Source organism: Haemaphysalis longicornis, unplaced genomic scaffold, assembly GCF_048455015.1.
Source record: "Haemaphysalis longicornis isolate Haplotype H1 unplaced genomic scaffold, Haemaphysalis longicornis Haplotype H1 scaffold_1, whole genome shotgun sequence".
Lineage (NCBI taxonomy): Eukaryota > Metazoa > Arthropoda > Arachnida > Ixodida > Ixodidae > Haemaphysalis > Haemaphysalis longicornis.
In genome coordinates this window covers 353145722-353158078 of record NW_027526203.1, presented here as the reverse complement: position 1 = coordinate 353158078, position 12357 = coordinate 353145722, and the positions used below count along the sequence as shown (strand labels likewise).

General features: G+C 44.8%; 1 protein-coding gene across 3 annotated transcripts in view; it reads right to left on the bottom strand.

Moving 5' to 3' along the window:
• Mvd (mevalonate diphosphate decarboxylase) overlaps positions 1–11949 on the bottom strand; it is a 45657-nt gene extending 33708 nt beyond the window's left edge. Inside the window, exons 1-7 of one of the 3 annotated variants that reach the window (XM_077685995.1) lie at positions 11667–11949; positions 11508–11578; positions 9241–9308; positions 7124–7170; positions 6457–6597; positions 4278–4332; positions 380–524 (exon numbers count right to left, since the gene is read on the bottom strand). In XM_077685995.1, the coding sequence (XP_077542121.1) occupies positions 380–524; positions 4278–4332; positions 6457–6597; positions 7124–7170; positions 9241–9308; positions 11508–11578; positions 11667–11748 (609 nt within the window). In that variant the 5' untranslated portion in view covers positions 11749–11949. The remainder of the gene's footprint in view (positions 1–379; positions 525–4277; positions 4333–6456; positions 6598–7123; positions 7171–9240; positions 9309–11507; positions 11579–11666) is intronic. The other 2 variants (XM_077685994.1, XM_077685996.1) reach the window with 2 other exon arrangements.
• Positions 11950–12357: the final 408 nt, after the last annotated feature.

Here is a 12357-nt window from a genome sequence, read left to right as displayed (position 1 = left end):
ACAGCCACAAACATGATATTTACACCCTTGTACTAATTACATATTGAAATAAAAAGTAAAAATGCTGGGAGATAGTTCCTTCTGCCATGAATGATCACTATATATTTGCTGTTTTGCTGGAAAATACTATACTTCTCATTGCCACTGCGTCTCTTTTCCCTGTGCATCTGAGAAAGTAGCCCCTCTCTTCACCACCGCAGTGCCGAGCGCACAAAAGAGAAGGGAGCCACACGCCTGAAGCATGCTTTATAAAACTTCATGCCAGACAGAACCTAATGCACAGCCAGGAATACACGACATGGCTCATTAAAAGCAAATGCTTGCACCCACCGGAAGAGAGGTTTCCTTTGCAGCCGGCCCAGAGAGAAGCAGTACTCACCACAAGTATGATCACCCGCATCTGCGGCCAGTGATCACTGGGAGCAATTTGCTTGGCTACAGAGTCCAAACCATCCTGCCGAGTGCCCATGACCCAGGCCACAAAGCCACCGTACATGCTCCGGCAGGCACTTCCAGAACCCTGCCTGCACAGACAATGCCGTCAAGTGTTCCTTCGCAAACTGGACGGCCAATAGAATGACCCCTTTTTTGCGACATTACAAACCACTGTGCACGCTTTCCACGCCACAAAGAGAGACACAACAATCACAAGGCCTTATGTGCCAGATACAGCCTTTCGCATGACCCTTATGCCCATGTATTGCTGAAGTGTGTGCATGTGTACTAACAACAATGTATCATACCACACAATGGAGTTGGAAGCAGATGTGAACCTTGTGCCCAAAAGTAATATAAAACATTCAAACTTGTCACACTTTTTCATGGACATATTCCACAGAGACTTCTTGTTAGCACGCAATCAATTACTAATATGGCTAACAGCTTACCGGACTAAAGAGCTCTAAGTTAGATGGCATGGCAACCAACCAGTTTTTGCAAGTTACAGCTTTCCTAGCATTGCATTAACTCTACAAGTTCGGTGTAGCCTCTAGCACATTCTAATTACTTGAGAAGATATCAATGTAGACTGCTACATAAGACTGCAGCCATGTTAAGCCCATTTCATTTTCGTGAAGGCAGTAAAGCTGACAGTTCGAGATAAGATGTCTGCACCACCACCAGCTACCTTACTGTTTGAATCTGGGAGGTGCAAAAGCCTTTATATGTAGAGAATTTCAATAGGCAAACATGCTTTATAGCCCAGCAACAACATATGCAGCCTGCCAGTGTGCCTGCTTTTGTACATTTTTTTCAATAAATTTTGTACTTTAAAGGGGCCATGCAGACAAAACACAAGTTTGGTTCAATCGAAAGATTGCCTCGTTAGAATCATACTGGCACCACTTTTAATGCACACTTCGCACAAATAAGCTATATAATTAGGAAAAAAGGGAATGGCCATGCGACCCACTAGCTCATTTCCCGCAACAGAACCTATGATGCCATACGTACCCAGCTATGCGATTGGCTGAGGCCGGCAAAAGCAAACGCGAATTAGGCATGGCTTATAAGCTTGCCAAACAAGATATTTGCACTTAAATGTAATGCATATTCATTTTACAGCAATAAGAATGGTGCGGAAAACAATGCAAGTTACGAAAATACACGCAAGCATAGAAGTACTGATGCGCATTGATGTTGGTACTGGGCGCACTATGCTTGTTTTAGCTGCACAGCAGTTCGCCGCTTTGGAGTTGTCTTAGACAATACTGGCAGACTGGCATAAACGACATTGTTTTACGTGACCCTGTTTGTCAAAGATACTCAATGTTTCACGAAACGATTACTTTCTACCGTTACAAAAATAAGCCAGGTGCAAATACGATCCAAAACAAACCAACGGCGGACAACGGTCTGTGGATGAGTATGGTAGCGCACTCTGAGAGAGCTGACGGCAAGCAAGGCTGCAGAGCCGAATGACGCAGTGGGAGTTCGTTGGAATACTCGCACTTGATTGATTGATTGTAGGGTTTAACGCGCCAACGCAATGCAGGCGATGAGGCGCGCCGTAGTGGAGGGCTCCGGATTAATTTTGACCACCTGGGGATCTTTAACGTGCGCCGAAATCTCGTAAACACGGGAATTTTTGCTTTTCGCCTCCATCAGAAAGGCGACCGCCGCGGCCAAGAAACAAACCCGCGACCTCATGCTCAGCAGCGCAACGCCTTAGCCACTGAGCCACCGTGGCGGGTAATACTCGCACTTAGGACTTCATTACTGACATCCTGAAAACACACGATTTGGCAAGAGAATAAAAATTTTAACATAAAGCTGATTATTTCTCAGTGACTACGGCAACATTTGCTGCTGGCCAAGCACTGGGGACACTATAAAACACGAAATCTTTCGAATAAAACAAACTTGTATTTTGTCTCCACAGCCCCTTTAATGTCTTTTGCAAAAATTGCAGTTTGCACTTGCCAACATGCATGTTGGGGAACTTCCATCTGCAATACCGATGGCTGCCCCCACTCAAATTCTTGTTGCTTTGCTGCGTAGTTGATAGGTTTGTCTAAACAGAGTGCTTCCTAAGCTGCTTACCATGCTGTCTTTGAGTTGGAATTCACCCCCATTTACCTGCCCAATTTAACAACAAAGTGTTTACGATAAAACTTTGATTTTGTCTTCAACTTCTTAAAAAATTGGTCCCAGATGCACATATAAAGATCCAAAAATAGTTTTCTTTTTCACCTGGAGGCCCCATGTTATTCACTTTCACAGTAGAGAATTACTTCAAGCGTAAATTGTGAAATTTCCTTAATTTCCCAAAGTGGGCAAACTGGCAGCACGCCACATGAAAATTAGTGCGATCCTAGGGACCACTGACATGTTTGAGGTACTAATGATAGCTATTTACTTCCTCTTTTATTCTGCACAAAGACGAGCTGTATCCCTTTCAAGGACGTCAGAGAAATACTACAAGCTCAACACCTCTAAGTTGGCATGCCAGCAAGTATACCAGAGCTAGAAAGCGGTAAGAGCATAAAACAGCTGTGGCCCAGGCCCCTGTCGCGATAAGCAGCAATTGATAAAGCCAGAAATTCCGCGGAATATGTTAAGCATGTCCTATTAAAAGAAAGCATTAGATCTTTAGAACAAAAAAAAAAGAAATGAGGGTTGGCACAGTTATTACTGGTTCATTGTTTGTCATGAGCTGTAAACCACATAACGTGGTTTGTGAGATAAGAATCACAACTCGTAATTTAAGTAAGAAGGCTCTCTCAGGCACATTATGGGCAAGGATCGCATCGCAAGGCAGTGCTGTTTTAAGTGGATGATTCTATTAACAAGTGTGTGCCATCCCGTTTGCTTTTTGCTACACACCCAACGGAGCCTTAAAAACGTAATGACTTTTTGTGTGTGCATGTGCACGCATACAGTGAAGCCCACCAGCCCAAAGCTCATGGACTTCCCAAGGCATCCTGAAAAAGGAGAAAAGAAAAGCCACATCTGCTGTGCCCCATGGACGACCTCTGCGCCCAGGAGTGGCGTACGACAACAGGGACACCATTTTGGGGGGGGGGAGTGGCTGCACAAGTTGCTCCTTTAAGGGGGACTCACCCGATCACGTTCCTATGGGACCTACTGATACATGACCCGTGAGCTTAAAAAGCAGTGTGTACTGATACAAAAAGTCCTACAGATACATGAAAATGTTCCTAACGGCCTAGTTTTCTTTTTTTAGAATTATGCAATTTAATTACTGAAATAAGAATTAAACAAGATACACATTTTGGTTAGATAGAGTTGGCTGTCTAGCAAGCGAGAGTTTTATTCCTTTATGTAAAGTACAGAAGTGACATATTTCCAAAATAAGCGAACTAGGCCAGTGGGGCATTTTTATGCATCTGCAAAGCTTTTCGCATTGGTGCACGATGGTTTTCTAGCCCGTGGGTCATGAAGTAGCAGGAACGTTAACAGGTGAGCCCCCTAAAGGCAAGGCCCACCGCACAGAAACAATGCCTTTGTTCGACTCCTCTTCGAAACCTTTTCCCCCAGTCGCTGAGCAGAAGCGGCTGCAGACTGCACCCTGGACTACAGCGAACAGGCTCCATAGCTTTTTCCCTCATATGAAGAAAGGCACATTGGCTCCTGGTATGCTGTTGAGCAACTAGCTAGAGTTTAGTTTATGCAGGCTTTACGAGAGTTACAATTGGCTTGTAGTGGCAAACCCATTACAGAGCAACAACTCTAGCTTACAATGCACTTCCTGGCTACTTTTACTACCTCTTCAGCCTCCCATCAAACGGGACGAAAAGATCTGTTTGCTTGCATACCTGGCGATCCCGGAGAGGTCTCCTTCAACATGAAACAGTGTTCCCAATGACTGCACTGAAAAAGAACAAAAAAATCTATTTCACAGTTGCCTTAGTAATCCAGTTCATACGTATAAGGGGAGGCCCTGGAATTTCGGACCATTTTAAGTTGTCCAATTTGTCAAGAACCTTGAATCAATAATTTAGAACTAGAATTAGATGTGCGCAAATGCTTTCACTGTGATAGGAAATCCATGCTTGCTCCACCCTTACACCCTCCCCCCTCCCCAGGGCCCTTTCTATGAATGTGTGCCCACCCCCTCCCCCATCCCCCCTGGAAAAAGTTCTGCAGATGCCCATGCTCTTATGGTCTATCCAAAAGGCACTGGCTCACTGCTCACAGTGTCTGGAGCATTTATTTGTGCAAATCCAACCGTCAGAGGTTTACAGATGGCACAAGGGATTTCAAACTGCAGTGAAGTAAAAGTACACAAAACAATTCCCAACTCCATCCGGGGAGCCCGGTGAGTTGTGCACAGAGCCACGCACATGAGCAAACAAAAGCCCTGAGTCGAATTCTATGCTTGCCCGTACTGGCATGTACTGGCAAGTCAAGGAAAGTCTGGTTCCCTCTGCTTCACTGCTGCTGGTGGGACAGGGTTTGGCGCACAAATGCGAGAATTGGTGGCACATAAATGAAGCACACAGCAGCTGATTTGCAGCAGTATATACACTCAATGTAAATTGCAACCACCAAATTCTAAGAATTCTAAGCCAGATCTTTCTATCCAAAAATAAATTACAATTGTTTGACCGAAACCTCAACGTACAACGTCCCATATTTTCCAAAATGCTATCAACTGTCCTGCCAGTAAAAATAAGCTCAATAGTACAATGTACACACTACAGATTGAAAAATACGTCATTTGGACCTGGCAAGATGGCTGCTATTTATCCAGTGGTCCTTTCTGTGTGACGCCAGAAGGCTCTGGGACAGGCTTCAGTGACGTTGAATACCATGCATTGACACCCCAACTATTTCTACAAAAATCGTACAATCCAAGAAGTTGGCTCTGACAATACTAAAGAATGTTCAGACAAGACCTAATTTTAAAGTTTCTTCCACAGGTTACGAAACTGGCCTTTTCGGGTGCCTACAAAGAGCACACTGTTACAATCCTATAAAAAGTAATTGCCCTGACAGCAACTGCTTCAAAGTCCCTGACTAGATTGAGAGTCTGATAAGATAATGACAAGATTCAGGCCAAGCCGAAGGACCAAACACCTAGGATGGTAAGGGCAGCAATTCCATACCAAAAGTGAGAGAGAGAGAATCAACTTTACTGAGCTCGAAAATTGGATGGTGCGCGCAGGCACCAGACGGGGTGGTTCTCTATTCACGGGACCCATATGTCTCCAGCAACTCCTGGCCCCTGGCCGTCAGTGCTAGCTGAGTTGGCAGGGCGGGGCTGGACAACAAGGTCTCCCATTGCTCGGGGTGTTGGGGGGAAAGGGAGGTGGGGGGTTCTTGAGGTCTTTGCACTCGGCTACGATGTGTGCCAGAGTGCCTCTTTCCGTTTTGCAGAGAGGGCAGAGTGTGCCGTGCTGCGCCGGGTACATTCGGTGTAACAGAAGTTGCTGACAGCCCCACCAGTTAAAAGAATTTTTCTTGCAATGTAGCATTTTGGAAGATATAAACATTTTGCAGGGTAGGCGAAAGAATTGATAAGGATAAGAAAACACAAGCAAAGATTGAATACAAGGAATCATCTGCCTTGACAGCACGCATAAATGTCCACAACGCTTGGGCTTATGCTGCCGATGGGTGACTATGGCATCGAATCGCAACTTTCCAAAGCAGCCTTTTGGTTTTGACATGGAGCAAACTGCCTAAAAAGTACTAAATTGTGTGGCATCTGGTCTTGTTCTTTTTCCGTTTTGGGCACTCATTTTATTCATGTTTCTACTCACCATACGAAGCAATGGCTGCACACGATGTGCCAACTATGAGAAATAAATCTGCCGGCCCCTCCTGCAATGCCCTTGCCCCATCCCTCTTGCCTACACCTTGGCCATCATTGCTGACACCAGCACCAAGCTTCAGTCACGAAATTTAGGAGAAGGCCAACAAGATAGTGACAAGACAACAAGGAAAAGTGCAAGCCGCCAATAAGACCTTCATGAAGGCGGCATTACCTACCTAGGCACGCATATCCAGCAGCTGATGATGCCAGCCCCGCAGCTGTGGGGAAATTGTTCACGGAGCAGACATGAACGGGCCAATCCGAATAATCAGGCAGACGATTGTGGCTTTGGAAGTATGCACGGCTCCTTTTGCGAACTAAAAACAGAGGTGGTATAAGTAAAAAGAAGTAATAAAGCAGGAATAAATTACAAAGCTATGTCGTAGAAGTGATGGTTGCAAAGCGCCTCACCTCATAACTGAATGTGAGCACTGCTCCCTAAGCATACTATTCTTTAATCAGAGGAATAACTCAGAGCTTCATGATGTTTCCATGCAATTGCAAGAGGTGCCGAACACCTCAGCTTGACCTACGCACAAGGCCAAGAGATGAGACAGATGCTGGAAACATTTTTGACTGCAGTGCACCAGTTCCAACCCAGCCTGGATGCACTTTAGGGAAGGAAATGTACAACACGGGCACAACCCTACGCCGTGCAGTTACTTCTTGTTACGTACGTCTACTAGCCAGTAAACAGGCAGCCTCTAAAACAAAACAAAGAAAGTGCGACTTCTGTGTCTGACTCTGTACACATGTCCTGCCACTGCTCCAGCGTCACACAAGTTCAGGGAGAAACCAATTACAGCAGCAGCTTTGTAATAATGATATAGAAAAAACACTTACTTTCACGAAGGCAATTCTGTATTCTGGCGGAATGTATGGATTCTTCTCTGGAATGAAATGAAAAATGTGTAGCCATATTGCCACTTAAACAGAGAACTGGTCACCAGCGTAATGAACAGGAGCTTGCCACCTTAAAAAAAGCACTAACGTGACTGCATTAAGCACCCCTTTCCAACGGTTGCAACACTGTCACAAAAATGAAAATGTGACTGGTTAAAACTGCACAAGACACAGAAATAGGAAGCAAAATAATTTAATACAGAAATGAATAGCTTCACCCTTGATTTGCAAGGTTTCTTCAATTCTTATTATACTCTTAAGGTAGGTCACCACCTTCGAAAAAAAAAATTTACAGGTGTAGCCCAAACGTTACAATTATATTGTTGGCTTGTAAAGCTTATACAGTTAGAAACTTTAAAATGATAAAATTGCTAAAAATGTTAACGAAAAATTTATATACATCAAAATGCGCGAAAATATGCATGTTGCGCAAACAGTCATAACTACAAAATGGTAGGTGCAATTCAAACACGACTTGGCAGGAACATAATGAAGACAATAACCAGTGCATCTAACCTCCACGATCACATCTCTAATCTAAGTTGCGTAATCATAAAAAGACTGAAAAATTTGATATCCAGCACGTTTGGGTTTCACACAACTGGCCATAATATAAAAAGTTACCGACATTTTTCAGTCATTTTGCTTCATTGCATAGTTCTATATATAAAGAAACAGCATGCAAATTTCCGGGCGACTATAATTACTAGAAGCAAAGTTATCACTGTTAGCGTAACTGACGGATGCAAAAAATCAAGTTTTGAGAAAAATGGCTTTGAAGGTTTAGACCTATTGTACGTATAATCAAAAACAGTCAATGCGCCTAAAATCCGCCAGGCTCATAGCTTGCTCCCTCTTTGTAACCGGCACGATCTCCTTTTGACCGAGCTGAACCGCACATTTTTTTTTTTTACCTGTTTTGCGTCTTAGAGTTGACTCACATGTGGCCTTCGTCACACGGTAAGTCAGTGGTCATGCACGCCATCCTCGTACTATAACTGTAACGGCAGACTATAAAGTACTATAACTGTCTCCTTAGTTTTGACCACCAGGGGATCTTTAGTGAGCACCGAAATCTCAACATGCAGGCGTTTCCGCTTTTCGCCTTTATCAGAAAAACAGTCACCGTGGCCAAGAACAAACCCACGTACTTGGGCTCAACAGCACAACGCCTTAGCCAGTGAGCCACCGTGATGGGTAGGTCTTCAGTTTCACTTTCATGAACATTGTGGAGACTAGTTAGAGGGTTGTTTTGCTTTTCGACACCCTGAAATTATACTGATTTTGTTTTTTTATACAACAACTTTAACACCACCTCTCCATCTCCCGCTGGGAAAATTTCTGCAGATGCTTATGGGTGGAACAAAAAAGCAACTACCTGGCTTGAATTTGCGAAAATTCAGCCTCATCAAGACTACCATAGATTTAAAGTCAAGTTATTTAAACAAAAAAAGGCCTGTTACTTCTTAGACACTACGTCCTGTGAATGTGGTGAATGGGCCTCCTCCAGGAAGTGCAAGAAAAACATGCACGCTCTCAAGCCCCCAGACACATTACCAATGGCAGTTTAACAGCCCACCCACCATTCAGGCATTCTGACAGTCAGCTACACACAATGTCATCACCTTTGTTGCAGTGCACCTCAAGCAAGTTTCTTGGCCCTCTGTGAGCCTTGGAATTTTGCATGTAGTCCTTGAGAATGGTGACTACATTGATGTACTCTACAGCCTTACTGTGGCACCACTAAGTCCTTGGACAAACAGACTTATCTAATTTTTTTTCTGATCAGTTAAATATTTGGCCTCGCCACCAACTAAGGGTCCAGTGGATGTGCGAGTGCCTACATAAATGCTCAAATTAGTTTGGATTGCTTCTTAAACCTTGTTTTATACTACGTAACTACTGTGAGCCCATCTTTTTTGCAACCTCAAGCATAAATGCAAACGAAGCTTTCCAATGTGCATCCAATTTCTCGTGCGTGCCCCAAACCAAAAGCACCCATGCCTGGCAGGCAGGAATTGTCACGACAAACGCGGAAAATGAAACTGTACACTTACTTTCCATTTAGCCAAATTCTATCCTCTTTGAACTTCTTCCCAACTGCTACCGTAGTCGTTGCACACAACTGAAAGATTTCTTTGCATGTTAAAACACCAAGACCAAAAGTCACAAAAGCCACAATGTCTCAGTTCTGAGCCACATGAGCCACTGTGCCACAGTGACAGATTTAACGGATCGTAGCATTAAGTACAACATTCCTGGGCCTGTTTAGAATTTTCTAGCACACTTAAATACCCTGTGCCTGAAAAATTACTCGCACTGATACCACTCTGCAACAATGCAGCAAGTCAGTGGTCTGTTTCTACATTTAGCAGAGAATGAGAGCTTGTTTTTCTGGGGTTTCTTTTCCTCTTTTTCGAGAAATATGACTGCTGACCCGACAAGCACCACTGCCATGGTGATGGCGTACAACGCACTAATCACACCATTCCCTATGCACAGCATCCACAAATGCTGTAAAATCGTACTGGACTGGATGGTGGCAGCCATCGTAAGCGTCATCAAGTCTACACATACCCCGGCAACCCAGTGTCTCCCCCTCTTCACAACTCATGGTGGGAGCAGTCTGTCTTGATTTTCACCCAACTGGCCAAATCGCTTCCATTTACTGACTAGCCAGAGTGACTGTGAGTTGTCAAAACCTATTAATAATTGCACACAATCGAACGTAACTCAGGCTACTACGTGTGGATGAAGCCTCAGCCAAAGCAAGGAGTACGTCTGGGCTCAACCTCAACTGAAGCAAGAAACAGTAGCTAATAACAACTTGGAGCAATGCTGCCTGTCACGCCTCCTGCTTCCTAATGGGAACAGTAGGGACGCCTAGTTCCAAGGGCATAGCCAGAAGGGGTGTTCCAGTGTCAGAACCCCCCCCTTCTGCCCATGCTTTTTACCCACTTCTATAAATTTAAATGTAAACAAGAAAATTAGGTATTGTTTGGGCACAGACTTTTTGTTTTTTTTACTGGTGGAAAATAACGCCCCCAAAAATATTTCTGGCCATGCCACTGCCTAGCTCAGCCACTCATACATGGTGTGGCACCCGGAATCAATAGTCCCGTCTTGCGTCACTACTTGAGCTAGCTGACATGCAGCTTGACAGGCAGACACCGAAAACATGGAAGGGTAGGATCACCATCTCGCAAACGCTGGACAATCCTGCAAATTGTTTCCCACAGTTTTCGCAAAGTGACACTGCCAAGTGGGTGACTGCCCGAGATGGAAGCACACGAAAACGCTAGAGTATAGGAAAGAGCAGGAGAGGGCAACAGGAAAGTGGCTGTTTGGCTATTTTCGGCTTATGCAACAGGCAATGTTATACATGTGGCGTTGCTTAGAGTGACTCTAGCTGTCAGTGAGAGGAAGCAGTTTGGACAGTTGGGTGGAAGTCAATTAACCGTTCCCACCAAAGTTGTGAAGAGGGTGCAACACTGGATTGCTGGGGTAGAAGGAGATTTGGCTAACTGCGATGGGTTTCAAAAAGTTCTATCAGTCCTTTAAAACAACAAAATAAAATACAAAATGATTGCACCAGCGCCGTCCTGCCAAAAAAGGGTGGCTCATGTTTCGTAAAGCAGTGCATTGACCTTAAAAAAGCACGCTCTGATAGCTTTTTGAAATAGTAGTGACAAAGTGAAAGAGAAGGATTGGCGATTAAAGGTTAAATGAGTAAAGGGACTGCAAGACCGACTGTGAAGAGGAACAAACGTGTTTTAATAAGGCCAGAAGGAAGTACACAGAGGCACTCCACGTTTTCCTTGTATGCTTGTGTATTAGCCTGCAGCAATACATCACGAGAAGAGCTGCACAAGACGCAGCACCGCTTTTGGCACTTTTCAGACGCTTTGCAACAGCGCTGCTTCGAAGCAAGGAGCAGGAGGAATTTATTTCAGTTTGTGTGGAGGCTTCCCTACTCCAGGTCTGCTCCCCAAAGCAAAAAAAAAAAAAACATTTCTACGTCTCATTTTTTTTTCTATTGTTTCAGATCGCCTGAACGCAACATATCAATGGCCACATCAGAGCGGCCCGGGGTACAGGAAAGCAGTACTGATGACACTTTTCGCAGATTTTTCGCGCAACCTGAGAGATTATTGCGTAAAGGAAAATGAGGACCTCCATACGTTCAGAAAAAATACATCAGCCATTTGGCCTCGACAATAAACGCGCAACCGTTCAATCAGCCTCTCATCATCACTGATGCGCATCCAATGCGATATGTCAAAGCACTGACAGGCATCCGTCAGAGCATACGAGTGGTGCTTACATGCTCATTGCTCAAAGTTAAGCTTAGAGAGTCATTCGCAGGGATTATCAAATCCTCGTTGGTTTTTCCCCCTGGAAAAAAATAAAAGGTGTCATCAATCAAACGTGAAACCACGAAGCTAGATATGATCAAGAAAAATAAAGTCGCAGCAATACTTACAGTACTTGATAACGGCGATGTTGACGGGCGCTTTAGTTGTGGTCATGTACAATTCGTCGCTAATCTTGACGATGTGGTCCATGCCGGCTCGCACAGAAGCGGCAGCCGCACACAAGTGAACGAAAGAGAACAAGTACACTGATGCTTTTTCCTCATACCACAAAAGCAAACCCGCAGGAGGAAACTCAATTTTCGTGCCACACGGCGATGGCCACACGCCCACGGTACACCAGGGTCGCCACACACCACGCACACTTGGCTGCGTGGCGGCGCCACTAAGCTGAAGCCGCTGAAGCGCTGAAGCATAACCTCCTTTATATAGGAGGCTATGGCTGATAGCTGAAGTGAGGTTGTCACTATGTGCACGCCCTGTGCGGACAACTTTCAAAATTGTCCGCACGCCTTGCGCGGATAACGATGATGATGATGATAACGATTAGTGGCTCTTTTTAGCTTTTTCTTTGATACGGGCGCCGGCGGTCAGCAACGTCAGCAACCGACTTGCCTGCTTTATTACGCTTACTTGCCCTACTCCTAGCTAACCCAACAGATTTGCTTCCTCCCCCCCCCCCCCCCCCCCATCTCCCCCTCATCCCTGTTTTAAGCTCTCATCGCTCCCATGTCCCCATGTCGCAGCGGCGAAGCCCTCGTCTCTCACCCCCCTTTTTTTAAGCTCTCATCCCTCCCGCGA